Below are 27882 nucleotides of genomic sequence, written 5' to 3'. Positions count from 1 at the left end.
CAAATGTGTGTCTGCCTTACGTTTTTTAATTCTCAACCATATTTTGGAAATGTCTTTCATCCCCAAGTATAATTTTTCCACTAGCGTTTCACTCTTTGCTGCAGCATTTGTGAAATTCTGTTGTCTTATATAGAAGCAAGGGAATCTGATGGCTTCCTGAAGGAGGATGTTGAAGTGGTGGGTAGAATTTTGGAGAGGCAAAGAGAAGTAGTAGGAGAACCGCATTGAGGCAGAGAGAGGATAGAAACAAAAGGGAGACATGCCCAGGGCATACTGGGAGAGAAATCTCCCAAAGCACAGGGCTGATAGCTGGGAACAGGAGGAAACTTGCAGGTTTTTGATCAGGGAGCTGTGTCATAAAAGTGGTTCTAGGAAGATCTTGCTGAGCTCTGGGAGGACCGAGCTAAGAACATCATCCAAGTACGTCACAATGAAGGCCTCGCCATGGGTGGGGACGACAGTCATTCAAAAATATTTATTCAGCTCTGAAGATAAAATAAGCAAACTGTGCAATGGGAAAGCTGTTTGAGGAAGTCCATTTGCTTAAACTGTCTCTTTTAACTTAGCACTGTGAGGAATCTTCAGTCTCTTTCTGAATAAAATGATCAAAGATTCTTTCTCCACCTCGTGATCGTCAGCTCTTCCAAGTCTTGCTCAGACACACCTGTGAAGCCCTCCCTTGGAGATCTTGGAAAATTTTTTTATTATAGCATTCAGTGTACCACATTACAATTAAACAGCAATATGCACTTGTGTTTGTATCCCTCGCTATTTTTGAGCAATATATCTGGAATTTTTTTCTCACCCAGTTTATAGCCAGTGTATCCAATGTCTAGCACATCGTATACATTAGCATTTTGAATGAATTAATGAGTACTAGTGAGTAACTAATGAGTAATAGTGAGATAATAGGGAGAGTGCTGTCTTTTAAAATAAAATTTGGAATGATTATTCAGTGAGACCCTATGTCCTATTTTGCCTGTGAATAGGGATGGGCAAAGCATTGAGAATGTCATGATGTGGCTTTCTTTTCCTTTAAAAGAATTAAGATCCCTTAAGGATTGGTAACTAGAAGTTAATCGAAGAGGGAGACAAATACAAGTAGGTAAAGCATAGCTAACCCTTCCTGAGCGCACTCTATCCTGGGCACGTTGTAAATGCTTCAGCTGTATTATTTCCTCTAATCCTGCTAGGAATCCCGTGATGAGGCACCATCGTTAATCCCCCTTAATAGGGGAGGAAACTCAGAGGTTAAACGACTTGTCCCTGGTATATAATTTAAAAACGATTAATCTACCACCATGAAAGTGACAACTGAGTGGTGACAACATGTTTTATTAAAACAGATTTCTTGAACTCATCTTAAAGTTTTTTCTTCATGAAAATCACATAAAATAATGTATCTGAAGCTTTGGCATCTAGTTTAGGGCAATATTTTTAAAAGGTCACTTATGTAAGCTTTTGTGCAAAATGGATTGGTGAAGATATTGACCTGACAGATAACAAATGTTAAAGAAAAAAAAAAAAGATTTACTCTCTGAATATCTTCTTTGAAAAAAATAGGTTTACTCTTTGTAATATTTTGTCAGTAGCCTATTTTGCTGAAAATGGAAATGTAGTTTGTTGATATATACACATACATAAAAAATGTAGATTCAAATATTTATACTGGAGAGAAGACAGAGCAAATCCCTAACATTGTTTAGAAACATTTGCTGAAAGTACTAATTAATATAGGCTCATAAATGTGCATTGCTTTTTAATCAGCTCATATACATGAGTAATAATACAATTGTATCTTACTAATAAAATTAGCATATGAGGTTCACAGTTCATACAATACTAATTTGTAATTGGAATAATTTGATTTATAGTCGAAATTGTGTGTGTGTGTGTGTGTCTGTATAAAGATCTTAAAAGTGGGACCACAGTTGTAAATGACTAATGGGAGGAACTGAAGAAGTCGTCATAAATTGATTTCTTGTTTCTTTTATTCTCAGACTTAATTATTTGTCTGCCAATAACAATGAAAATATATTTACTTGAATATTTGACTTGGCATTTATTGACCAATTTATCAAGTAGAAGCAGCATAAGGAGAAACTAGAACATAATTTGAATAGGCCAGTGCTTGAGCTATTTTTACAGTGATACATTCAGAAAATATTTTGGGCATTTATTTTGGAAGTTGCTTGTGGTCAGAAAATGTATTTAGGAAGAACAGTATTCATTTTTTTCCGTTCTGTAAAACCCAGGTAGCATGTAATTAGAACTTGAATGATAGCATTTGCCTTTCAGGGCTCAATGAGTCCTTTAGAATATATGGTTGCAAAAGTCTCAGCTTATATAGTATGAGTACTTTCTGAATTGGAGAGCCACAGTATGCCTGGTTAGGTTTGGTAATACGAAAACAGAAAGACAGGAACATACCCTGGATTCGCATTAATGCTTACCAATATGCCTAAAGCTTCTGATAGTCAAGGAAGGGTTTCATCGTAGTGATGACAGAGCAAGTCAAAAGGACTCACAGAACGTTTGTAGTTTCTTTTAAGCATCTAAAAGAATATTTTCTGTTTTAAAAGATAGTCTATATTAAAATTTGGGCATTTAATTTTTATAAACGTATTACATAAAACCTAATATAATGCTATACTCCCTCAAGAGGAAGTAAATGGAGGAAAGTCTGAGGCTATTTTGTTTATTTTTTCTTCTCCCAATTTTAACTGGTTGCTTAAACATCAAAACAATAATAAAATAATATTTATGAATTTTGAAAGGAAAATTATATTGAAATAAACAACCTAAGGCGCCTTCTTTTACTTCATTACTTCAAACTGTACACATTCTTTTTTTTTAATTAATAAAAGTTAGAAATCCTCCTAGAACAACAGGCAAAATCGTATTGTTAGTACTCTATTAGCTGATTAAAGAACAAACAAAATCACAAATTATCATCATTTATAATGTTGAATGAAGTTTTGTAATTGAGATTTTTTCCTTTTTTTAAAGTTTAATCAAAGAAAAACTTATATCCTGCCTAAATTTAATTTTATTGTTGATTAAAAGTTGCTTAAAAACATAGTAAAAGAGGGGAATTATTTCTCCCCTCTAATTAACATTTGTTTAAGTAGCAGTACATGTGAATTATTTAATCCTAATTTTAGAAAGTAAAGAGGAAATTGTGTTTATCTCAATTTAATACATACCTATAATTCCGTTAATTGTGACCAAGACACTTTTGGGGACAGTTGCACTTGGTTGCTTGCAGTCTCTGTGACTTTATTTTCTTTTTCTGGGAAAGATTTGCCCTGAGCTAACACCTCTTGCCAGTCTTCTCTTTTTGTCACCCCTCCCCAAAGCCCCAGTATGTAGCTGTATATTCCAGTTGTAAGTCCTTCTGGTTCTTCTATGTGAGCTGCCACCATAACATGGCCACCAACATACAAGTGGTGTGGTTGCACACCCGGGAACCAAACCCAGGCCACTGAAGTGGAGCACGCTGAACTTTAACCGCTAAGCTGTCTCTATGACTTTTTCATGTGAAATTTGTTTAAGCCAAATCCATCCTGTCTTGAATATGTACAGCTGATTTTTTAAAGTTGTAATATAGAACTTTAGATATATTGTCCTTTTACGTATGTGCAATTCCATAGCCAGTCAATATATTTCTGAGTCTGGAGTCCATTCTACGGAGGGTGGTTTTTCTTTCATACTCAAAATAACCTCATAGTTGGAGATTTGGTGGATGTCCTCTTCACTCTCCAGTGCTCCTTCCAAGACATTATGTCTCTACCTTCTTGTGGTAGCTCACGCTGTATTCTAGGCCATACCATCTTTTCCCCTCCTCTTTTCTGTCATCCTGCTGACTCACTGGATACTCTCCTTTGTTCTTTAGAGTTTTGGCTCTGGGCTGTCAGGCTTCCACTCTGTCCCAACTCTTGTCATCATCCTGGATGGTGTCATTGTCTGTATGGATCATTCAGCTACCACCCTGGCCTGTCAGTTGTTTGGTAGCCACATATTCAGTGACTTTTTTCTCTATTCTCCATCAGCCACCTGTTTCCATAATCATACTCTGGACTTTACCATCACCTAAAACCACCTAACTTTCAAAATCAGTAAAGCATTTCACTTTTCTCCCACTATATTTGTTCTCCGATTTCATCAGGACCTCGAGTCCATTTCTGTCTTTTTTTCTCCACTAGTACCTACCTTTATATTCATTTCCCTCTTTTTTCTTAGATTTCACGGTTGAGCATTCCACTGTTTCCCCAACTCATCTCTCCTTTTTTTGCAGCTGCCTCACAAGGTTCCAACTCTGGGTGAACCAATTATCTGCTACTGTGCAGCGCTCAGGCCATTCCAGGAGAATTTAGGTCCAGTGTCCATTCATGGACATTAGCTTCAACCTCAACTGAGTCTTCCACACTGCTTGGAAATACTACTACATTTCTCTGTCTCGCTCTCTGCAGTGACTGTTGTAAACCTTCACTCTTCTTGTGTATTTTATCCTCTCTTCTGAACTCCTTAACTCTCAGGCAATAACTTTGCCTTTTATTTCAAAGAGAAAATAGAAGCTATTTAACAAGACTTTTTTTTCCCTGCTTAGATATCTCCAAAGCTGCCTAAGTAAAGACCTCATCTTCTCCTTTTCCTTCCTGTTATGGAGGAGGTGTCCTTCCTTCTGACAAGGGACAGTTCCTCCATCCATGTTTCAAATCCCTTCATATTCTTTATCATCATCATCATCATCTTAATCGTCATTGTTGTTATGCATTTTAGTGGGAAGGGGCCTGTAGAGAGAGATTGAAGATAGTCTAGAGAGAAAGATATTAAATAGTTAAAGGGCCCTGAGGCGGTAGACGGAGGATGGGATCCAGAGCATGAGGTAAGAATTAGCCGTAGACAGAGGAGGGATACCTCTTCTGTTGTAAAAACTAAAAATAATAGGTAACATTTAGTAAACGATTACTATGTATCAGGCCTTATGGTAAGCATTTTATAAACATTCTATTAATTCTCACAAGAACCCTGTGAGGTTGGTAGTTTTATTATCTCTGTTATTCATTTGAGAAAATTGAAGCTCAGAGAAATTAAGTAACTTGCATGAGATGATGTAAGTGGTAAGTAGTAGATGTAAAATTTGAATCTCTATTGGGTTAACTAGAGAGCCCTGTGTCTTAACCACTATAGTACAGTGTAAAAGGGAGGAATAAGGAAAGGATGAGGCGATAGGAGAGTTCGAAGGCTTAGTGACAGGAAACTAAAGGCATGATTCACTGAAAGTAGTCTCCTCGCTTTATTATTTCAACAGGTTTGATGAGTATGTGTCGTATATGTTTAATGAAGTTATTAATAAGGATATCTCATTCCTTTGTTCCTCTGCTTTACCAGTTGAGTGGCCTCATGCAAGCAAGGTAATACCTTGAGTTTGGAAAAGTTTCCCTGTAATCAAGTGGGCTACTCATTTTACTATCATGACTGATTCGTATCAGTCAGGCAGCAGGTTAGGATCAATAATATATGGGCTTTGCCCTTGAGGGACTTAAGAGTCAAATCAGATATTGCCCCTTCTTTAGAGTGGAGGCTCTCTTGCTTGCAAGTAGCAGGAATTTAGTTCAAAATGGCTTAAACAGTGTTGGGAAACTCTTGACGTATATTTGAAAACCCAACATTTGATTGAGTTATATCAGTTGGAATTGCATCAGGATGCTTATAACAAAAATCTAGCCGTGATTGCTTTACCAAATAAGGGTTTATTTTTTCTCATGTAACGGTAAGTCTGGAGGTGGGCAATCCAGGGCCATTTATTAAAGCTGCTTGAGGAAATCCTAGAAGACGCCAGCACATTCTGTCTTTCTGTTCCACAATCCTTAGCATGTGGCTTTTACCCTCATAGTCACAGGTACTCCTCCATCCCAGGCATCATATCTGAATTCCAGCTGGAGAAAAAGGGAAAGGATGAAAATCAAAAGGCTTCTTCTCATGTGGCTTTATCATTGCTTTGGTGGAAGGGAAGTCCTCTCTAAGGATTTAGAATCTACATCTCAAAGATTGGAATTTTGTCACTTGGTCAGTCCTAGAAAATGGGGTCTGGGAATGTGATTTTTTCTTTTCAGTTTTGAGGACTTTACTATAATAATGTGTTCAAACATGTAGTGCTTAACTGTGTGCGGGCGTACTTTACATATAGTAACTCATTTAATCCCCACAACAGCCCTGTGAGGTAGGTGCTATTTATGAGGAAACTGAGGTAGAGAGAGTTTAAGTAATTTCTCTAAGTCATACGCTTAGGAGAAAGTGAAAGGTTGATTCAGATGTAGGAAGGCTGGTTCCAGAGTCCGTCTCATAAGCCCTGCGTTCTCCTGCCTTTTATGTCGCCCACGTATCTCTAGAACTGGACAGTTGCAGGATCAAGGAGAGCCAGAAGGCAGTGGAGCACCTGCCTCTCTCTCCAGCTTCAGTCCTCATCTTTGCTCACATAGACTTTGTCTCAGTTGAGTATTTTTAACTGTATTTATTCCTGCTCTGAACAGAATTGGAATTTTAATTAGTAAAGAATGGTAGAATGGCTAGTTGTCCTTGTGTTCCCCAAATAGTTACTAACAACTCCTAGACTCACATGCTTTTTTGTTTAAATTAGGGAGAGAAGGAAGTTTCCAGAAGCTTTCTCTGAAAAAGAGAGAAATTATCCTTGTCAGATACCTTCTTCCATCTCTTTTCTGTGAATTTTGACATGTGACTACCCCTGAACCAATACCTGTGGTCCCAGGGTAGTAACGTCTCCAAAATTGAATGGGCTGTCTGAGAATGGTGCAGGCTTCCAAAAAATAACGTAAGTATTGACCAAGGAAAGAGGAAATTCGTGTTAAGGAGGCAACCGCAGTGTCTCCAAGAGAGGTTTCAGTGGTTAAAACCAGAATGGCCATGTAGAGAGTGCCTGTAGTGGGTTGAAATATTTCAGGTTAATTATTGATTATGTTTATCATTTAATGTAAGTATGATTTATCATATATGACAGAACATAGTGCAAGCTTTTCCCCTCTAAGTTATCCCTCAGTCAGAAGGAATTGTTTCATTTTAGAGTCCTTAAAAAGGCTTTCATGTTATGAAATGCACTGTAAATTCCTTTATTTTGAACAAAAACTCAATTAATGATGGTTTGGAATCCTTGGAGAAATGATCTGATAGACCTGATAAAAAAGTAGGCGAAGACATTTAACAACAGTTAGTTATTGTTCCTGGGAGTATGACCTAAGTGCTGGGTGTCATTGTAAAAAAGCCACTTAATGATGACCTAAAAAGCTAATTCATAAATCTGTTAAAAAATAATATTGTGATAAAAGAGCAACCTATAGAAGGTACATAAGTAAGATACCAGTTAAAAACATGCAAAACAATAATACGTTTTGTGAGGGATTTATAAATATGTGGTGAAAGTATAATGACATGCATGGGAATGATCAATAGTACATCGAGATGGTGATTATCTCTGAAAGAGATGGAAGATAAATGTAATCAGGAAAGGGTATGCAGTGCACTTCAGCTGTACATGTAATTTTCTTTTTCTTAGGCTGGCGGTGGGGACATAGCTGTTATGTTAATTTAAAAAATAAAGATACATTTTAGAAGTTACAGAGCCATGACTTTTAGCCTATTCAAAAGATTGTGCAACCATCACCATCTAATTCCAGGATATTTTCATCTTCTCAAAAACAAACCCCCTACCCATAGCTGTTACCTGTCTATCCCCCTCAGACCCCACGAGCCCTGGGTCACCACTAATCTACTTTCTGTCTCTGGACATTTCATATAAGTGGAATCATACAATATGTGGCCTTTTGTGATTGACTTCTTTCACTTAGCATATTTTCAAGGTTCATCCATACTGTAGCATAAATCAGTACTTTATTCCTTTTTATGGCTGAATAATATTCCATTGTGTGGATATACCACATTTTGTTTATCCATTCATCAGTTGATGGACATTGAATTGTTTCCAGTGTTGCTATGAATATTTGTGTACAAGTTTTTGTATGAACATGTGTTTTCAATTCTCTCAGGTATTCCACCTGGGAGTGGAATTTCTGGGTCATACAGTAATCCTAAGTTTAACTTTTTGAGACAATGCCAGACTGTTTCCATAGTGGCAGCACCATTTTACATTCCTGTCAGCAATGTATGAGGGTTCCAGTTTCTCTGTATTTTCTCCAACACTTGTTATTGTTATTTTCTGGTTTTTTGTTTGTTTATTTTGTGTTTGTTTTATAGCCATCTTGGTGGATGTGAGGTGGTATCTCATTTTGGTTTATGTTTCCAGTTCCCTGTGATGTTAATGTTGAACATCTTTTCATGTGCTTGTTGGCCATTTGACACATCCATTCTTAACATGAGCTTCTTGATTAATGGTCATATACATGGTTACAGTTCTTTTCTGGGGGCCTGGTCTCTGAGAAGTAGCAATCTCTCTTCATATTAATAGAACTGAAATGACTACCTTTCTAAATGAAGTGTAAAATTGTACATGTAGCATTCATTGAACTCCTTTTTCTTAACTTTGTTTTCACGATCCTAAGAAAATCCGAAGAATATTTCATGGTAATAACAGTTTAGAGCAAACTCTGTAACAACATGCTGGAAAGCCTTTCTGTTTGCAAGAGCTTAAAAGTCACAAAAGTTGCGCGTTTCCTGGCTTGGATCCACAAAGTGGAAAATCTACTGCACTGTTTCTAATGGTAAAATCTACCAGTGTGCGTCTTTCTTTCTTTCTTTCTTTTTAAAGAGCTAATCTAAATAAATTGTTTAGCCTGAAATGTTAGAAATGTTTTGAACAGAAGAAAATGCTTCCTTTCCAGGAACTGAGAAAATGATCCTCATATAAAGAATAGTAAGTTTGTGGCTCAGTATGCAGAAGGCATTAGATTAAAATTTAGTATGCTAAGCTTGTAAGACTGTAACAGCACAAAAGAATGCCTCTTAAAAAGTTTACCTTTTGATTTGTGAGTTCTTGGAAAATCAATTAGCTGTGTTTCTCACTTCTAAACAGCCTTCAATCATGCAGTGAATAATTATTCAATCAACAAACATTCATTGAACAACTTCTAAATCACATAATGAATAATTGGCAAATAAATTATATAACAACTTTCTGCCTTAATTAGAGGGTTAACATCAAGCAACTTCAACTATATAAATCTAACTGTAAACTCAAAATTCTTGATGTTCTCATTTTTAAAATGTTTGTAATTACTCTTGATTGTCTCTAAGTAATTCTATTAAGAAAGTCTTATCACATTTATCGTGAATAAATACCTAAAATGCAGAACTAGACAGAAGAGGTCACCAAATGTCCTTTGAGTGTAGCAGTGGCATTTTCTAGTAGTCCACCTGCCTGGGGATAATCTGATTTTCTAGGAACATGTACCTTTGTAATGGATTCTTTTGTTCTTATTATACCAACCATTCTTTGACCTCAGGGCCTTTGCACTTGCTGTTTCCTCTGCGTGAAATGCTTCTTCGCTCAGCTATTAGTGTTTTATACATGCTCACTTCCTTTAGGTCTCTCCTAGTAGGATAGCTACCCATTCTACTGGAACATGAGACTTTAAGTTCTAACTTTAGAACAGTCCTGTGCAATTCTTGATGGTTGGTTACCTTAGCTCTCTGCTCAGTTACCACTTGAGAGCTGTGCTTCTCAAACTGTGATCTGCAGATCCATAGGAGTCCCCAAGACTCTTTCAGGAGGTCTTAAATTAAATGCTTAATACTACAAAGGTGTTATTTGCCATTCTCACTGTGCTGAATGCACTTTAATAGTGCGCAGGCAATGGTGCGTAAAACTGTTAGCACCTTAGCACAAATCAAAGCGCTGGCACCAAACTGTACTAATGGTCAGTTGTATTCTTCTACTGCTATGAACTCACAGTAAAGAAACAAACTCACCAGTTTCACGGTATGCCCCTGATTACAGTGTAAAAAGTACTGTTTTGAAGCTGACCATTGTGTACATGTGTTTTTAATATTGTGTGTGATGAAATGAGTTCACATAAAGGACTCCAGAGTACAGTGATTGTCTCAAATGAGAGCACTTGTGTGATTGTTTGAGTTGCAGTATGAGTTAGCTCTTCTTTTTCTGGAACACCATATTTACTTGAGTAATTAACAAACTGTTAATTATTTAAACGAGTATTTGGCAAAATTTTCTCAAAAGTTAATGAAGTGGCTCTGACATTTGAAGGCAAACAACAAATAAAATTATTATTATTATTATTATTATGTTTATTATTTTGCCAGTGATAATATTCAACCTTTCAAACAAAAATCAGAATTTGGAAGACTCAGATCTGTCAATATAAGCTTGGCAGTTTAACAGTACTTAAAGATTTTTCTGATGAGTTTGTTGGCAGTATTAATGAATTTTGTTTGTTTGTTTGTTTTGTTGAGGAAGATTGGCTCTGAGCTAAGATCTGTTGTCAGTCTTCTTTTTGTTTAAGGTCTTCCTCTTTTTGAGGAAGATTGTCACTGAGCTGACCTCTGTGCCGGTCTTCCTCTATTTTGTATGTGGGACGCCACCACAACATGGCTTCGTGAGCGGTGTGTAGGTCTGCAACCGGGATCCGAACTCATGAACCCCAGGCCACCAAAGTGCAGCACACAAACTTAACCACTGTGCCACCAGGCCGGCCCCATGAATGTTATTGTTTAGTGTTGTATTACGAAATGTATCAACATTTGAAGAATCTGAATAATTCAGTGAAGCAATATTTTCCAAATGACCAGCATGTAATGTCACAAAACCATGCATGGATAAAAGATCCACTCAAAGTACAAGGTAGGCCAATGGATTTTATTGTCACAGAGGATGAAAAGTTCATTGAAATGATTTCAGATTCCACATTGCAACTAACCTGCGAGGAGCTACCTACCACTTGTTGAGTTTGGGTATGCTGTCAGAGAAGATGACACATAGTCATTTGCAAAGGATATTAAAATACCTCTCCCATTTCCAACTACATTTCTTTGTGAGGCCAGATTATCTTCATATACCTCAACCAAAAATCATATTGCAAAAGGTTGACTAAAGAAGCAGATCTGAGAGTCCAGCTCTCTTCTATTAAGCCAGACATTAAAGAGATTTGCAAAAAATAGAAGTTCAGTTCTTCTTACTATTATTTTTGGTTTTGGAAAATACTATTTTTTCATAAAAAATATATTTATTTTAACATGCAGTGGATTTGTTTTTGTTATTCTTAAATGAATCAAATTTTTTTTTTGTTTCTCAGTTTTAATCTTTGTTACAGAAAATATTGATAGGTATAGCTCACAAAAACAGTCAAACAAAACAAGTCCTCAAAAATTTGACTTATAAAGTGTTAAAGACCAAAAAGTCGTAAGACCAAAAAGTTGGAGATACAGCTGCTGTAACGGACCCTCCCTGACCTTCGTATGTAAAATAGCATCACCGCATCCCATCTCCAGCTCTATCTTTTATTCTGCTTTATTTTTCTTTGTGGCACTCACTTATCACCTCTTGATGTATTTTGTATTGATGTGTTTATTATTTGTCTCCCCTCAGTGTAAGGTAAGCTCCACGAGAAATACTTCTATTTTGTTCACTAGTGTTATTCCCAGTATCCAGAACAGTGCCTGAATCACAGTAGCTGTTAAATGTTGTTGAATGAATAAATTAGTTTAACATTTTTCTCATAGAATTTTCTGTTTCCTGTTTTCCTCTTCTGTGAATTCTGCTTGTTTCATCTGATGGCTTTCTTACGTAGTGGTATATTTTCTTACGAGCTTTAAAAGTTTTTATTGTGAACTTATCTTTAGCAGGGCTCATCTTTCCTAGGAGTACCACACATTCCCTTCATAAAAAAGATGTCCCTGTGAAACACTTTCATCCCTGCTGCCGGGTCCTTGCAGATTTCACCTCTTCGGGACCAGTTTTTCTGTTAATTTCTGAGCTGAGAGTTTCTACACTACATGGATGAGAGATATTTGAATCTCGAATTCATGAACAGTTCAAGCTTGGGGTTGAAGTTCCTCGGGTATGACTCCCCTTCCATTCATGGCTTACTGGAGGCAGTTCACTTACATGCTGCATCTCTAAGCCGATGGATGGAGTTTGGTTACTTCACTTGCAAGGCTGGCATAGACCCTTCTTGATCCCTGACTTTATCCAATGAGCCCAGTTCCAGCTCCCTTTGGCCTTGACTTTTGGTCTTATGTGGACGTTTAAAAACCTAGCCTGTAATGCCCGTATCCAGTCTCAAAGATACCCTGAATTCTGGCACACCATTCTAACCCTGAATTACCTCTTTGTTTTTGACACAATGATTTTTCTCTCTTGCTTTTGGCCTAGCTATGTAAATGGTACATATTTTAAATGTAGTTATATTTTATCCAGCATTTCTCTATATTTGAGTAGAAAATGGGTCTTTCTCACATTTGCTTAGACTACCATATTAACCAGAATTCTTCACTTTAAAATTGTTTAATGCCTCAGCTTTCTCATTCTTGAGTTCTTATTTTTGATTTATCTTTTCACAACTCTGTGTAATTGTTCAAGTAATTTTTCAGAAGGAATTTGTGCATAATGGATTTTCTAAGCCATGAACATCTTAAATTTCTTTCTGTTGTTTTCACACTTCAATGAAAACTTGTCTGTATGCAGAATTTTTGACTCAAACCTGTTTTTAGAAATTTTGTAGATCTAGCACTATTGTCTTCTGAAATTTATTAATGCAGAAGAGAAGTATTGAAGTCAGCCTGATTTTTAAAAATCCTTTTTAGGGGCTGGCCCAGTGGCACAGCAGTTAAGTGCACATGCTCTGCTTCCGTGGCCCAAGGTTCGCCAGTTTGGATCTCGGGTGCAGACCTAGCACTGCTCATTAAGCCATGCTGTGGCAGCATCCCACCTATAGAACAGAGGAAGATTGGCACAAATGTTAGGGCCAATCTTCCTCAGCAAAAAGGGGAGGATTGGTGGCAGATGTTAGCTCAGGGCTAATCTTCCTCAAAAAAAAAAAACTATGCTTTTTAGGTAATCTGTTTTGTTTCATTTTTCTTCCTGGTAGCTTGGAGAAATTGTTTTTTTTTAATCATTATAATTCCATGTTTGTGCACAGTTGTATATATTAATTTTGTTTAGAACATGCATGAGCTGCCCATTTTAACCTCAACTATTATCTTCTGGGTTTTTTTCAAGTACCCCTCTTCCTTACAGCTTAGGTGTTTGTTCTCTGTGCTCTGAGTCAATTCTGTTATCTGCTAGTTGTCAGCAGTCTTGGAGAACTCTCCGTACTTTACATCACTGACTCCAACTTTTGCGGTGTTATTTTTGCTATTCAGTACTCTTTGCTGTATTGCCTTCTTACTTTTCTTTCTTACATTTCTTGCATTTTCTTTCTTTTCATCTCAGCTTGTATTCTTATCTCATTCTTGTGTCCTTACTTGCTCTTGTTTTATTGTGGACAGCTTTGCATCTTCTTGAGGACATCAAGTAATTAGTTAACAAAATTTTTCTCTTTGTGCCGTATCGTAATATATTATAGAGATATACAGTACTCTTTCTCTGTAATCTTGTGGGTAATTCTCTTTTTCTCTTCTGTTACCGTATTTTTTTGGTAGGGTTTATGCTATTTTTCTGTGAGAACTGCCAGACTCAGTTTGCCAACGGATACATTATATAAATAGTTCTTTGTCCCATTCCTGTTTTCTTGACTTCTTGAAGAATGAACTGTCTTAACAGCTAAAGCTGCTGGTTGACAAGTTGATGTGAATATCCCCAACCCAATTTCTAGTATTCTTGTAGTATTCTTGACTGAGGTGTGATCTTTTCTTGCTCATATGCCAGATTTTCTTATTATGAGGAGGAAAATGTATGTTTTAAAGAATCTGTGACATTTTACAGTTCTTCCATTAAAAGCAGTACATGAGAAATCACTACTCTCAGCATTCCGTTGTTTTATGTCCTGACAGAATAGGAAGATGTAGTGATAAGTAAAATAAGGTACTGCCTCCTGAGTTGTCAAATAGCACAGAAGTCACCTTATTTGAAAGCATCTCTCCAGCAAGTCTTTCAGATTAGGAAGTGTCGTTACAAAATGTTCTTGGCTTATCGGTATTTGTGCTTCACTGCTCTTTCCCTAATCAGATTAATATCTAGCTGAATCAGCAGTTCTCTGGGAATGGGAGTTTTATTTGAGGAAAAGGGGAAGAATAATTTCGGAGTATGGGGGTTATTTTGAGAAGGGTAGATTTAAGTCGGCTATAGAGGTTGGGTTCAGAAGAGATGAATGGAAGAGGTCAAAGGCAAACTGGCTACTTACAGCTGTGTGTGGTCTCGATGCTGCTGGAAAGAATTTCTCATATAGCCTTTGGTGCTTATGCGATCTTATGAATTGTTATTATGTGAATTAATATTTTAAGATAAGTTGAAAGGCTGCCTACCTCAGCTACTTTGATTCAGACTAGTTCCACGGCTTTAAATATAGTCCAGTTTCTCGTGGTTAAAATTCTAATCAATTCCTCCCAAGAGAAGACAGAAAAAAGGAAGGAATGGGAGATATATATCCACCACAGTAGGAAGATAGATCAGATTGTTACTCTAAAATGGTCTTTTTTTTTTTTTTAGTATGAACTCCTGCTCCTCTCTGTCTTTCTTAGGATCACTTGCTTATGTCCCTACTGGAAGAGTGGGTTATATTCCCAAGAAATTCTGAGGGCCTTTTACCATTATATATGATGAACATTCGGTAGACATTTTTTTTCCAGAATTGAACTAGCTTTATTGTTTTAACTCTTCATAAAAGTAATACATGTTTATTGCAAATTATTCGAAAAATAGAGACAGGCAAAAAAGCAGAGTGAAAACACTCATAGTTCCACTGTGTAGTTAATATTTTTCTAAGTTTTCTTTCAGAATTAAGTGCATGTATTTTTTCTTAAATGATTTGCTTTTTTCCATTTACTATATCCTGGATATCTCAGGAAATACATATCTAAATAAGCAATTTTTATTGATTGCATAGTATTCCATTAAATATAAGCTATACCATATTTTAGCTAATTTCCTATTGATAAATATTTACTATGAAGAAGTTACTATTATTAATATCACTGTGATGACAATCTTGTGCATACATCTTTGTGCACTTGTTTTTTAGGATAAAGTCCTAGAAATCAAATGGCTACATTGATGGGTATATATTTTTAAGGCTTTTAATAATTTCCAAATTGTCCTCCAGAAAAGTTGTTCCAGTTTATATTCCCACAAATTCACCACTCGTACAATAGAAATTATCATTTCTTTTACAAATATAAAAAAACTGACATCCCTTCGTAGTTTTAACTTGAACTTTTTTGTTTGCTTATATTTTTTTATTTGCTCTTAGGTTGTTCATATGTACTTCATGATTTACCTATACGCTTCCTTTCCTTGTCTTTTTCTTATTGACTTCTAGCTTTTTATATGTTACAGATATTACCCTTTCTTTGTCATTAGTTGCAAATTGTATTATTTCTAGCTTAACTTTTTATGACATTTTTTATAATTGAAGTTTAGAATGTTTATGTTGCTGGAAATTTTAGTCTGTTCGTTTGTTTGTTTGTTTCTGAATCCATTCCAGGCTTGGGAAAGTCCACCCTACTGCAAGATTTTAAAGAATGTCTTTTTCCAGTAGTTTTACAGTGTTTTCTTTTCTTTAATATTTTAAATAAAATACTTATCTATTTTCACCTGAGTAAATGTCAAATGTTCCTCATTGATGTGCCTTTTTTATAATATAGTAATGTGTGTATATATATATTTGTGTCTGTTTCTAGATATTCTTCACTGTTCTATTAATCTATTTATTTTGGCACTAGTATCATATTCACTTAATTACATTAGCTTTAAAATATCTTTAACTCTCTGGAAGGACAATCTCTTTTTCAGAATTTTCATGATTCTTTTCACAGTTTTTTTTGCTCGTTTTTCTAGATAAATTTGAGAATGGCTTTGTCAAATTCCAACAAAATAAAATTATTGAGGTTTTAATTAAGATTATGTTAAATTCATGTGCTAATTTCGGAAGAACTGATGTATTTACAACTCTGAATCTTCACATTCAAGAAAGCAGCATATCTTTCTGTTTATTAGTATCTTTTATGTTTCTCAGTATACAGGTTTTTTCATATAGATGTCAGATATTTCTTATTAAGTTTATTTGTGTTTTGTTTATTTTGGTTTTGCTGTTATGAATGGGGTTTTTTCCATACATTTTTCTGTTTACTGTTGGTAACTAGAAAAGATTCTTAGTTTTTGTATTTATTTTGTCACTAGCCACTTTACTGAATTCTTTTTTTATTTCTAACAGTTTCTTGATAGATTTTCTTGGATTTATTAGGTATATAATAATGGCATTTGCCCAAAAAAACAAGAGAGAGAGAGAATTGTATATCAACTTTTTTGATAATTACATCTATTATTCTTTTTTCTTGCCATATTGCATTAATAGGAACTTCCAGAACAAACTTAAATAGCAGTGGTCTTATTGGGCATCCTGATAACCCTCAGTGAAGAGGTGAGAGATGAGCAAAGTCTTGACTGAGATGAAGGAACAAACCAGGAAGAGTCTGGGCAAAGAGATTTCCAGGCAGAGAACAGCCAGTGCAAAAGCTGAGGAGGGAGTGTGCCTGATAAGTTCTGGAATGTCAAGGAGGCCAGTTTGCCTGGAGAGGAGTGGCTGAGGAGGAGACTGGTAGCAGATAAGATTGGAGAGGGAATAAGGAATGCAGATCATGTAAAGCCCTAAAGGCCATTATTGTAAGGACTAATATTGAACCTTCCTTGCTTACTATGTTAGCATTACCGTGTCATAGTGAGTCTCTAAGCATTGCATCCTTGGTTAAGAAATTTATTTATTAAAAATAGATCTACTTTTTAAAAAATCTTAATATCTATTATTGACAAATATTCACTGATGTACTCTAGTGTTTAAAATGTCTGTTATCATGATCATAGTAAACACATTCATTCCCCATGATCTTATGAATGTGAAATCTCCTGCATAACTCTCTTCATGTTTTCTTATGTAAAGATGCCTATTATACTATTGGGCAGAGTGTTTAATCAGCAATGTATCAGTTTCTAGAAGGGGAGATTATTGTGAACAACAGCAACCACAGCCAAGAGTAGCTTTGTACTTTGCTTACTTTGACCCAAACGTTAATTTAAAATCCTCAGTCATTTTCAGCGTTCAGGTTCTTCTGGTAGAAGAATACGTAAAGGCAGCCAGGCAGCAAGAGTAGTGGAGAGTCACAAATGGTGGCTATGTTGAAACTGGCCTAGTTGAGCGGATTAGTCAGCTCACTGGGAAAACCGTAAGCTCCTGTGAAAAATCAAATATCCCAAGAGGAATAAAACAGGTAAAGGAAAAACAAAACTTTATTGCTGAGAGAAGCGGAATTAACCAGAATGTTGGCATTGCTATAAATTAAAATTTTCCAAAACTCAATAATTTCTGACAAAGCTTGGCTATTTGATTCTAGAATGTAACTTTAAGGCTGCATACAAATATTTTCTCTTCATTTGTAGTCAGCGGAAAGAGAGAAATGAGAAAGAGAAATTTGTCTGACTACTGCTAGGAACCTCCCACCCTTTTCTTATGGTTTGTAGCCCTGCAGGATCCCTGGGTAACTTACAAGATAGAGTCAGTAGTTTCAAAAACATTAGTCACGATTTTACATCTCTTCTAGTATCTCCCAGTTATGATCCCCACCCATCACTTTTGCAACAAAGAGGAGCTGAGTGGTTTCTGATGATAATTTATTCTGTGAAATGACCTCATCCTGTGATCTTGTCAATATGTTCAGATTATATTTAGAATATTTACCTAAATTTTACACATCAGTAGGTCTGGTTTTCAAACACAAGAATATGAAAGATACTTTAAGAAATTAGTTGTGATAACAGAAAGAACAAAAGGAACAATGAGAAACACATTCTGCAAATAGCTGGTTGTGAAAAGCTATTTTAGTTCCTAAGAGTTAATAATTTATACTTGGTAGAGAGGAACTGGGCAGATCCAAAAGTTTTTGTCCCTTTAGTTCCATTAAAATGTGAAGGCTCTCTCTTAGTAGTGTTAGACCCCATGTAGCTTCTGCAACCCCAGCTTACTGCTGTCCTCAACATGTGAATCTGCATATTGTAGTCATCTGTTCTTTTTTGACCCTCCTGACTTGAGCTTTCCCACATTCCTGCCTCTTTCTCTATTATGCCAATTTCCCCTACTTGCCAATTCCTTTTTGTATTAAATGTGTTTATCACAGATCCTAAGTAAATTTGAAAATTAATGTTACTGTAACTTTTCTGTAGTTATTGACTCTCTGGGATTTTTTAAGTTGATTAAAACAGGAAAATATGGAAGAAAAGTAAAGACAGAGTGTAAGACAGAAAGTGGGACTGAAGAGGAGAAGTAGACTAATAATATGAACAAAGAAGCAGAAAAGACCTCAAAATGGATAATTAACATAGGACTTTAGGGGAAGAGGAAAATTACAGATCTTTTGAACAACTGTCTACTTTTCAGTCTTGGATCTATAGCTTTCGTTTTTCAGGTTATGGTAAAATAGTTCAATGCCAAAATATCTAATAGCTTCCATTAATATTGTTATTCTGCCTTTTAAGAAAGAAGATGTGAGCTCAGTGGTAATTTTAGGTCTTAGTGATAGCTGGAACAGAACACCTTAATTTCCCAGTCCTTAACAAGATTTTTCTGAACTTGAATAATAAATTTACGTAAGTCTTATTTAAAAATTCCTCAGTTTGATAGTTAATATTTCCTCCATTTTTGGGTTTCAACATAGGTCTTTTTCAACAAATCAGTGGCAGAAACAGAATCAGAATTCAGGAATTTTGATTCTGAAATGCGTATTACATGAAATAGCTTATTGGATTAAACCTGAATTTGTCCAGCGCAGTATTTGATCTGAAAGCGTTTTGCAGGTATTCATGATTACTGTCCATAATAGCAACTCTGAGAGTTAGGTGTACACTGCAGGCAACCTTCTCTCAATAAGCTCTGATGGACCTAGTGTTCGATAATTTTTCTCTTTCTTAAACTTATATATTTTCAGTTTCTATTATTATCAGAGAGTGAAGTCCCTTTTTAGTTTAAGAAGTATCTCTTTATTATTTTGAAATAGTTTTAATATTTCCATGTTAACATCATGATTTAGAAGAAAGGAAGTCAGAAGACTTGGATTTTACTCCTGGGTTTTCCCCTGATTAATTATATAACCTTTGAAGAGTATTTAACTTCTCTGGAACTCATTTTATTTTCATTTATATAATAAATACTAAATAGCTCTGAAGTATTTTCTTATTCTAAATGAATGTGATAGATTTCTTGATCATACTCTTTTTTTTTTTTTGCCATTGTTACCAATTTCTATATGGTTTCATAGATCTGGCCATATGTTTTCTAATTTCAGTCTTCTCAGTAAACTACTAACTGCCTTGGTTTCCCTTCTCTCAATTTTAAAAGTACTTTCTGATTTTCTCTGGCTGTGTAAATTGTGCCTCTCTAATCTTCCTCTCTTGATGTCTTTCTTAAGCTAGAGTTGATGAGAATAGCACCAAGGACTGGAGGTGTGGGAACGTGTGCTGTGATATTGTACTAATGTAAGGTCATATTTTCTGTTTTATTTGGGCTACTTTTTTTTTAATGCCAATATTTCTAGAATTTTTTAGCCATATTATTTCAGAATGTCTTTTAGGCCAACCCTGTGCCTCTGGACTAGACTATTCCTAAGCTTGTTACTATTCAGTATCATCTGGGACAGATTTCACAGCCTGTCTCTTACCTTGAGGAGGTTCTTATAGCTAGCATAAATCTTGCTTTCTGCAATTTAAGTTGAATTTATTTCCTTTTTCTTCCTCTGTGGGGATGGGAACAGCCCCAAACTAGAAGTGATGCTTTCTTACGAGGGCCATCCTGAAGGTAGTAGAAAGATTATTTCCAGTCCAGCATCATTTCTAGCTTTTATATATCAAAGCTTCCTGACTTTCATCTCAATATTCATGGTCTCAGGAGATACTATACTTTATGGCCCAAATATTAGTTACATATCTAATATTAATGTTTATTATGTCTTTTGCTAGTCAGAACCAAATGAGGTTCTAAGATAAATGAGTTCTCAAAACACATTTGTGGACTTTAGCAGATTTGTGTTATGTTTAGTATAACTACAGTTATGGGACTGGGTTTTTGCTTGTGGTTTCTAGATTTTTAATCTCATTATTTTATTAGTTATATTGTATACATGATTTATTCATCCATATCTTCCTTATAAATGATGAGAATAGAAACTTGTTCTTTAAAACAAGCTGTCTTGAAGCAAATTTCAATGTGTGTAGTCAAAAAGCTGTAGTACCCAAGATAAGAAATGTGCTAGGTATTGGAATGAAAGAAGAAAACACATTTTCTGCCCTTGAGGAGTCTATAGTCTTACTGAGGGAAGAGGTTATAAAAATTGTAACTATAAAGCACTTATAAAATAATATATGATAGTGCATATAAAATAAGACGTTTAGTGTGAATTTTATTTTACATTTTAAAGATTAATACAGAAAGCATGTTATACTGTATATATCGTCTCTATTAATTAAGCCATCCTAAAATGTCTAAATTAATTGTTTCATTCTGATATTTGTTTTTTCACTTTAAAGGTTCAGGAGTTTTCTGAAAAGTCCTTCTTCTTACAGCTTTTGAGAACTCATGAAAATGCCTTAGAAAGGCAGTGCAGTGAAATTACAAACCAAAGGATTATGCTTCTTCAAACTTTTGTAAGCCTCCAGTCACTTAGAAAAATCTGTTTCACTGACTGTGTCAAAAAGTATTTAAATGTACTTAGGTGTACTTTCAGAAAATTATCCATGCGCATATTGGCAGATAGTCCTGTTCAGCTATGGAGAAGTATTAAGTGCTATTTAAAACCAGTTGGTAGGGTAATATAGTTTGAAAGAATCCTATTGGCAGCGATGCAATATAGAAATTATTTGCAATTATAATAAGCATAAAAGAAACAGTGAAACTGATTTGAATTGCTCAAGCTTTGAGACCTTGGTTTTAATGCCTTTGAAAGGCAGAGAGGTTCATACTTAGGCATATTTATGGATGTGGGTGAAGAGAGAGATTTTGTTTATCTTTTTATCATAAATCGGAGCCAACAGGCTCAGTAGTTTTAAATGATAGGGCAGTTTAGGCATATGACTTGTAGCTAATTGACATTTCAAAGAAAATATATTTTAAAATATTAAAAATATGTATCTAAAGTCAGAATCACCAGAATCAGCCACCAGTGGTTATAAATGACATGGCCAGTTTCTGAATGTTGCTCATAATTAGTTGACATCTCCTAGAAAAATGCAGTAATGTTTAGGTTTTAGCATTTTAAAAAAGTTTAGGTTCTAGCATTGTCCACAGTTTTTGGAAATTCTTGTTTCTACTTTATGTTGATATTTTATAAAATGTAAACTGTTATTTAGAACTGAATTTGAAATGAATGTATGATTTTAACTTCATTGTCTGCATTTTAAAGGTTTCCTTGGCTTTCCTTGTTTGTTTTTCTTTTTTTTTTTCCTATAAGGCAGTAATTCCTTTGAGTGCAGGTTTTCATTTTCAAGTTTCGTCATTTAATTATTTTACAACTTAATTTTATATTGTAATGACAAAATGGCATATATGGTTGTAAGTTTAATACACAAACCACGTATATAATGATGAGTGGTGGAATTTCTACATCAATAATTCTCCCAAAACATTAAGGATAAATCTTTCATGTAAAAATAGTTGGTTGTTATTACTTAATAGCTTCAGTTTTTTGTTACTATTGCTGGAGGAGTAAAGCATTTCTGTGATAATACCAGAAAGTATAATTTTATATTTTTGTTAATAATTCCAGTGATTGTATTTTAAATAGTAAAGAAAAATATTATTGCAATTAACACCTATATTTGATCTTTTATTTCTGTTTTTCAGGAGGCTACAAAGAAAAAAGTAACAGAGGAGAAGGAAAAATTTATTAAAGAAATTACAGACTTCAATAATGAGTATGAAATAACAAAGAAAAGAGAGCTTTTGATGAAAGAAAATGTCAAGATTGAAATATCTGACTTAGAAAAGCAGGCAAACATTTTGAAAAGGGGTATGAATACACAGTACGGCTTCATTTATCTGGCATTAGTGAAAATAACTTATTTTGAGTCAATGGATTTTCCAGAAATTTAACTCTTTAATAAGCAAATTGAGTTATTGCATAGCTATTCTTTTAACTTTTTATCTTACTTGTCCTAATGAATATGTATCTTTTATTGTGAGCAGTCTCAAATTATTTAGAAATAGGTGTGACATGAACATTTGATCATGCATTCAATAAGCAAATATCTGTTTACTATGTTATATGGTAAGAACTATTCTTATCCTCTACAGGATATAAAACTAAAAAGTAGACGAGTCATATATGTAAGCAAATACTTAGAGTACAATGTGATAGAAGCTATAATAGGGGTAAGACTGGTGCTATAATCCTCATTTTACCATAAATCCAGTTTAAACTAGGAAACAAGGTTACACAGCGGGTTGAGGAGAATTTCATTTCAAGAACACTAGTATGCATGTCATTGCCATCTGTGATAAGATCCTGAACTAAAGAAGTTGCCAAAGAGAGGAGGGAGTGAATTAAAGAGATATTAAGGAAGATTGACACTACTTTATCACTGATTAATGAAAACAGAAATAGAAAAAGTCAAGAATCAGTCACAGTTTTCAAACTTCAGAGATTGAGTAGAATATGGTACCAGGAAGAAGAGGAGAGGTGGAGAAGCCTGTCTGAACTATAGTCTTTTCTGGGCAAAAAGATTGAGTTTTGTTTCACGTATTTTTAGTTGGTGATGTCTGTGGCATAAACAGGTACTGATGTCCAGGTGGCAGCTGGAAATTTGATTGTGAAGCTGATAAGCAAGATCGGAACTGGAGTATTATGTTTGGACTGAGTCCAAAGGAATTGGTGACATCATTAAGAGGGAACATGTAGAGGGAACGTAGAGGAGGAGCAAAGACCAGAGACAGAAAACTGGGAAAGCATAGTATTTAAGGGAAGGAAGAGAAGAAGAGTGAGACAGAGTAGTCAAGGAGGGCAAGAGGAGAACCGGCAGAGAGTAACATTTTGGAAACCAAAAGCAAAAAAGTTTTTCTCAAATGATTAGGAATCAAAATAGGACATCGATTTGGTAATCAGAACATTTCAAGAGTAGTATCGTAGAGTTGAATGGTAGAAGAACACTGGTCGTAGTAGAGAAGGAGTCAATGGGAGGTGAGGAAAGGGAGAATGAAAATATAAATGATAGTAGGTGGACAATGAGTTTTTAATGGAAGCTTTCTAAAACATACTCTTACTTTGATGCCTTTAGTAAGTGGAGAATAATAAACACATTTAACTTTTTTACTGACTTGGAGCTATCACGATGAATAATTTATTGTTGTGCTTTGCATATGATAATTATTATTGTAGGTAATATTTATTAGGCTTATACTATATAAAAACTACCATCCTGAAGATTATAAATGCTAAAATCAGGTTGACTGAATTTAAATCTTAATTTCCTCACTTAATAGTTGTGTCATTTGAGGTAAGATGCCAAACTTTTCTTTGCGTCAGTTTCCTCATCTGTAAAGATGAGGGATAATAATAATGACCTTAGCGAAGTTGTTGTGAGGGTTCAGTGAAAGAATATTTAAGCACATAGATTGCTGCCTGGCACATAATTAAGTCTTCAAAAATATAAGGATTATACTTTTTAATTGGTCTTATTTTATAAATGAAGGAAATGAAGTTCTCAGAGATAAATTAATTTGGTAGGACAGAGAGTCTTAACCATAGGTGCACATCTGGGAAGCATTAAAAAAGTTTTAAATGCTTGAGTCTCATCCTAGACCTATTGAATCAGAATTTCTGTTGATGAGGACAGGAAACTTTTTTTTTAAGTCCCTTAGGTGATATTGATATGTACTGTTGTTTAATAACCATACATGTAAAATACAGAGTTAAATAGGTATTAACTTTAGGAGATAACCCTGAAACTAACTTTCTTCAAAAAGTCATAGTTATCATCACTTCTATTCAGTACATATTGGAAATTCTAGCCGAACAAGAAAAAGAAATAGAAGGCAGCCAAATTGAAAAGGAAGAAGTAAAATGATCTCTGTTTCCAGATGACATGATCTTATCTATAGAACACCTGAAGATTCCACAAAAAACCCTGAAGAGCTAATAAATAAATACAGCAAAGTTGCACTATACAAATTCAATACACAAAATTCAGTTGCATTTCTGTGAACTAGGAGTGAGCAATCCAAAAAGGAAATTTAAAAATTCCATTTCGGGGCTGGCCCCATGGTGAAGTGGTGGAGTTTGCATGTTCTGCTTCAGCGGCCCAGGGTTTCGCTGGTTCAGATCCTGGGCACAGACCTAACACTGCTCATCAAGCCATGCTGAGGTGGCGTCCTGTGTAGCAGATCTAGAAGGACCTACAACTAGAATATACTGCTACGTCCTGGGGGGTCTTTGGGGAGAAGAATAAGAAAAAAAAAGATTGGCAACAGATGTTAGCTCAGGGACAATTTTTAGGAAAAAAATTTCTTTTTAAATTCCGTTTATAACAGCATTAAAAAGAATAAAATACTTAGGAATAAATTTAACCAAGGAGGTAAAAGACTTGTACATTGAAAACTATAAAACATTGCTCAAAGAAGTTAGGGAAAACCTAAATAAATGAAAAAACATCCTATGTTCATGAATTTGTAAACTTAATATTATTAAGAGGACATTATTACCCAAAATGATCTACAGATTCAATGCAGTCCCTTTCACAATCCTAATAGCATTTTTTTCGTGATTAGAAAAACTCATCCTAAAATTCACATGGAATCCCAAAGGATCCCAAATAGCCAAAAGGAAGAACAAAGTTGGAGGACGCACACTTTCTGATTTCAAAACTTAAATGCCACAGATTTAAAATGCTACAGTAATCAAAACAGTCTGGTACTGGAATAAGCACAGACATATAGAACAATGGAATAGAATACAGAGCCCAAATATAAACCCTTGTCCATATGGTCAAATGATTTTTGATAAGGGTGCTAAACGTATTCAATGGGAAAGGACAATCTTTCCAACAAATAGTGCTTGGAAAACTGGATACCACATGTGAAAGAATGAAGTTGGGCCCTTACCTTACACCATATACACAAATTAACAAAATGGATCAAAGTCTTAAACTTTAGAACAAAAACTGTAAAGCTCTTAGAAGAAAACATGGGAATGTTGGATTTGGTGATGATACTGGATTTGGTGATGATTTCTTGGATACCAAAAACACAGGCAACAAAAGAAAAAGTAGGTAAATTATACTTCATCAAAATTAAAATCTTTTTCACATCTAAGTACACTATCAAGAGAGTAAAAACACAACCCGCAGAAGGGGAGAGAATATTTGCAAATCATGTTTTTGATAAGGAATTAATATCAAGAATATATGAAGAACTCCTACAACTCAACACTTAAAAAAATAAACAACCCAATTAAAAAATGGGCAAAGGACTTGAATAGACATTTCTGCAAAGAAATGGCCAATAAGCACATGAAAAGATGCTCAATATCACTAGTCATTAGGGAAATGAAAATCAAAACCACAGTGAAATACCCCTTCGCACTCATTAGGATGGCTATTAGCAAAACAAGTTGAAAGCCTCCACGACATGATATTCACAGTGTTCAGGATGCAGTCCAAAATTACTCGACCTATGAAGAATCAGTGAAATAGGACCTAGCGTCAAAAGAAAATCATGAGATGCCAAAACCACAGTGATGTAGATGTTGGGATTATTGGATGAAGACTTTATAGCAGCTATTATAAACTATGCTCAATGAGTTAAGGAAAATATACTTGTAATAGATGAAAAGATAGGTAATCTTAGTGGAGAAATAGAATATGTTAAAGAATCAAATGAACATTTTAGAACTGAAAAGTACAATATCTGAAATAAAAATGGTGCTGAATAGGCTTAATAGCAGAATGGAGCTGACAGAGGAGCCAGTGAACATGAAGATAGATCAATAGAAACTATCCAGTCTGAAGAAGAGAGAGAAAATTGAAACAAAACAAAAAATAGAACCTCAGGGAGCTGTGGGACAATTTCAGAAGGTCCAAGTGAGTAAATAGAGTCTCTGAAGGAGAGGAGAGAGAATGGGCCTGAAAATATATTTGAAGAAATCATAGCAGAAAATTTCTTAAGTTTGCTGAAAAACGTTAGTTTACAGACTCAAGAAACTCAGCAAACCCAAACAGGATAAATTCAAAGAAATCCATGCCTAGTCAAACTGGCAAAAAGCCAAAAGTAAAGAGAAAATCTTGAAAATATGGAACAATGAATCAAAAGACCATATTCCTGTCACTAGAAACTGTCAAGGCAAGAAGACAGTGGAATAAAACTTCGAAAAACTGTTGAAAGAAAAGTAAATCTCTAGATCCAGTGAAAATATCCTTCAAAAATGAAGATGAAATAAAGGCATTTTCAGATAGAGTAAAATTAAGGGAATCCATTGCCACCATGTCTGAACTACAAGAAATACTAAAGGAAGTCCTTCAAATAGAACCAAAAATGATACCAGAGAGAAACTCACATCTTCCTGAATGAATGAAAATAATGAGAAATGGCAAATATATGGATAAAAGTAAATACCTATTTTTCTCTTAAATCTATTAATTATATATTTTATTTTTAATATATAAATATATTTATGTATAATTGTTTAAAGTGAAAATATGCTGCCTTGTGGAGTTTATAATGTATGTGGAGATAATACATATATATGTGTCATGTGCATATATGACAGCTATAACATAAAGGAGTGGAGAGAGGAACTGTGAAAGGACCTATACCGTCCTATATAACTTTCAGAAAACCAGGAACAGAACTTTATTGATCTGATAAAGAACCTGTATGAAAAGTCTACAGCTAACGTTATACTCAATGTTGAAATATTGAATACTAATATCATACTTAATGATATCATATTAAATACTTTCCCACTAAGATTGAGGATAAGGCAGGGATGTCCATTCTTCCTACTTCTATTCAAAATGGCTTTGGATGTCCTAGCCATTTTAGCCATTGCAGTAAGACAAGGGGAAAAAAGGGCATAAAGATCAAAAAGAATAAAAATAAAATTGCCTCTATTTGCAGATTACATCATTGTTTACATAGAAAATACTAAGGAATTTATAAAACAGTTACTAAAATTAATGTCAATATAGCAAGGTTACAGGGTACAAGGTTGCATGGGTCAGAATAGATGAGCTGCAAAGGGACACAAAAAATCGTTTGGAATTGATGGAAATTTACGGTTTCTTGATTCTGGTGATGGTTTCACGGTTATATATGATGGTCAAAACTCATGGAATTGTATGCTCTAGATGGATGTAATTTATGTAAATTGTTGCTCAATAAAATTGGTAAAGAGAATTGATACCGTAAATGCTGTAAGAGCCCTCTATTTTATGTTCTTCCAGAAATAGGGATTTATTTTACCAGATTTGCTTCCGTGGTACCTGATACTGTTGGTTATTTATACTTTCAGAAAGTCTGTCTCTAGAGATTTCACAACATTTCCATGTGAAACTTTAATTTCCATAATGGCAGAGACTTTGTTTTCTTTAATGCTTATCTCCAACAGTATGAATGAGATCATTATAAATTGATGACTGCTTCAAGAGGAGAAGTACAAAATGATGTGAGAACATAGAGGGGGTCTGACCTGGACTAGGTCGTTAAGGAA

At 34.9% G+C, this 27882-nt stretch overlaps 1 protein-coding gene across 4 annotated transcripts in view; it reads left to right on the top strand.

Moving 5' to 3' along the window:
- CCDC172 (coiled-coil domain containing 172) overlaps positions 1-27882 on the top strand; it is a 64409-nt gene that overhangs the window by 1424 nt on the left and 35103 nt on the right. For 2 of the 4 annotated variants that reach the window (XM_008514534.2, XM_008514533.2), the window contains exons 4-5: positions 20714-20830; positions 22026-22191. In XM_008514534.2, the coding sequence (XP_008512756.2) occupies positions 20714-20830; positions 22026-22191 (283 nt within the window). The remainder of the gene's footprint in view (positions 1-20713; positions 20831-22025; positions 22192-27882) is intronic. The other 2 variants (XM_070595325.1, XM_070595410.1) reach the window with 1 other exon arrangement.

The sequence above is a fragment of the Equus przewalskii genome, chromosome 1 (assembly GCF_037783145.1).
Source record: "Equus przewalskii isolate Varuska chromosome 1, EquPr2, whole genome shotgun sequence".
NCBI classification, from domain to species: Eukaryota; Metazoa; Chordata; class Mammalia; order Perissodactyla; family Equidae; genus Equus; species Equus przewalskii.
This window is presented reverse-complemented; position numbering and strand designations above follow the sequence as displayed.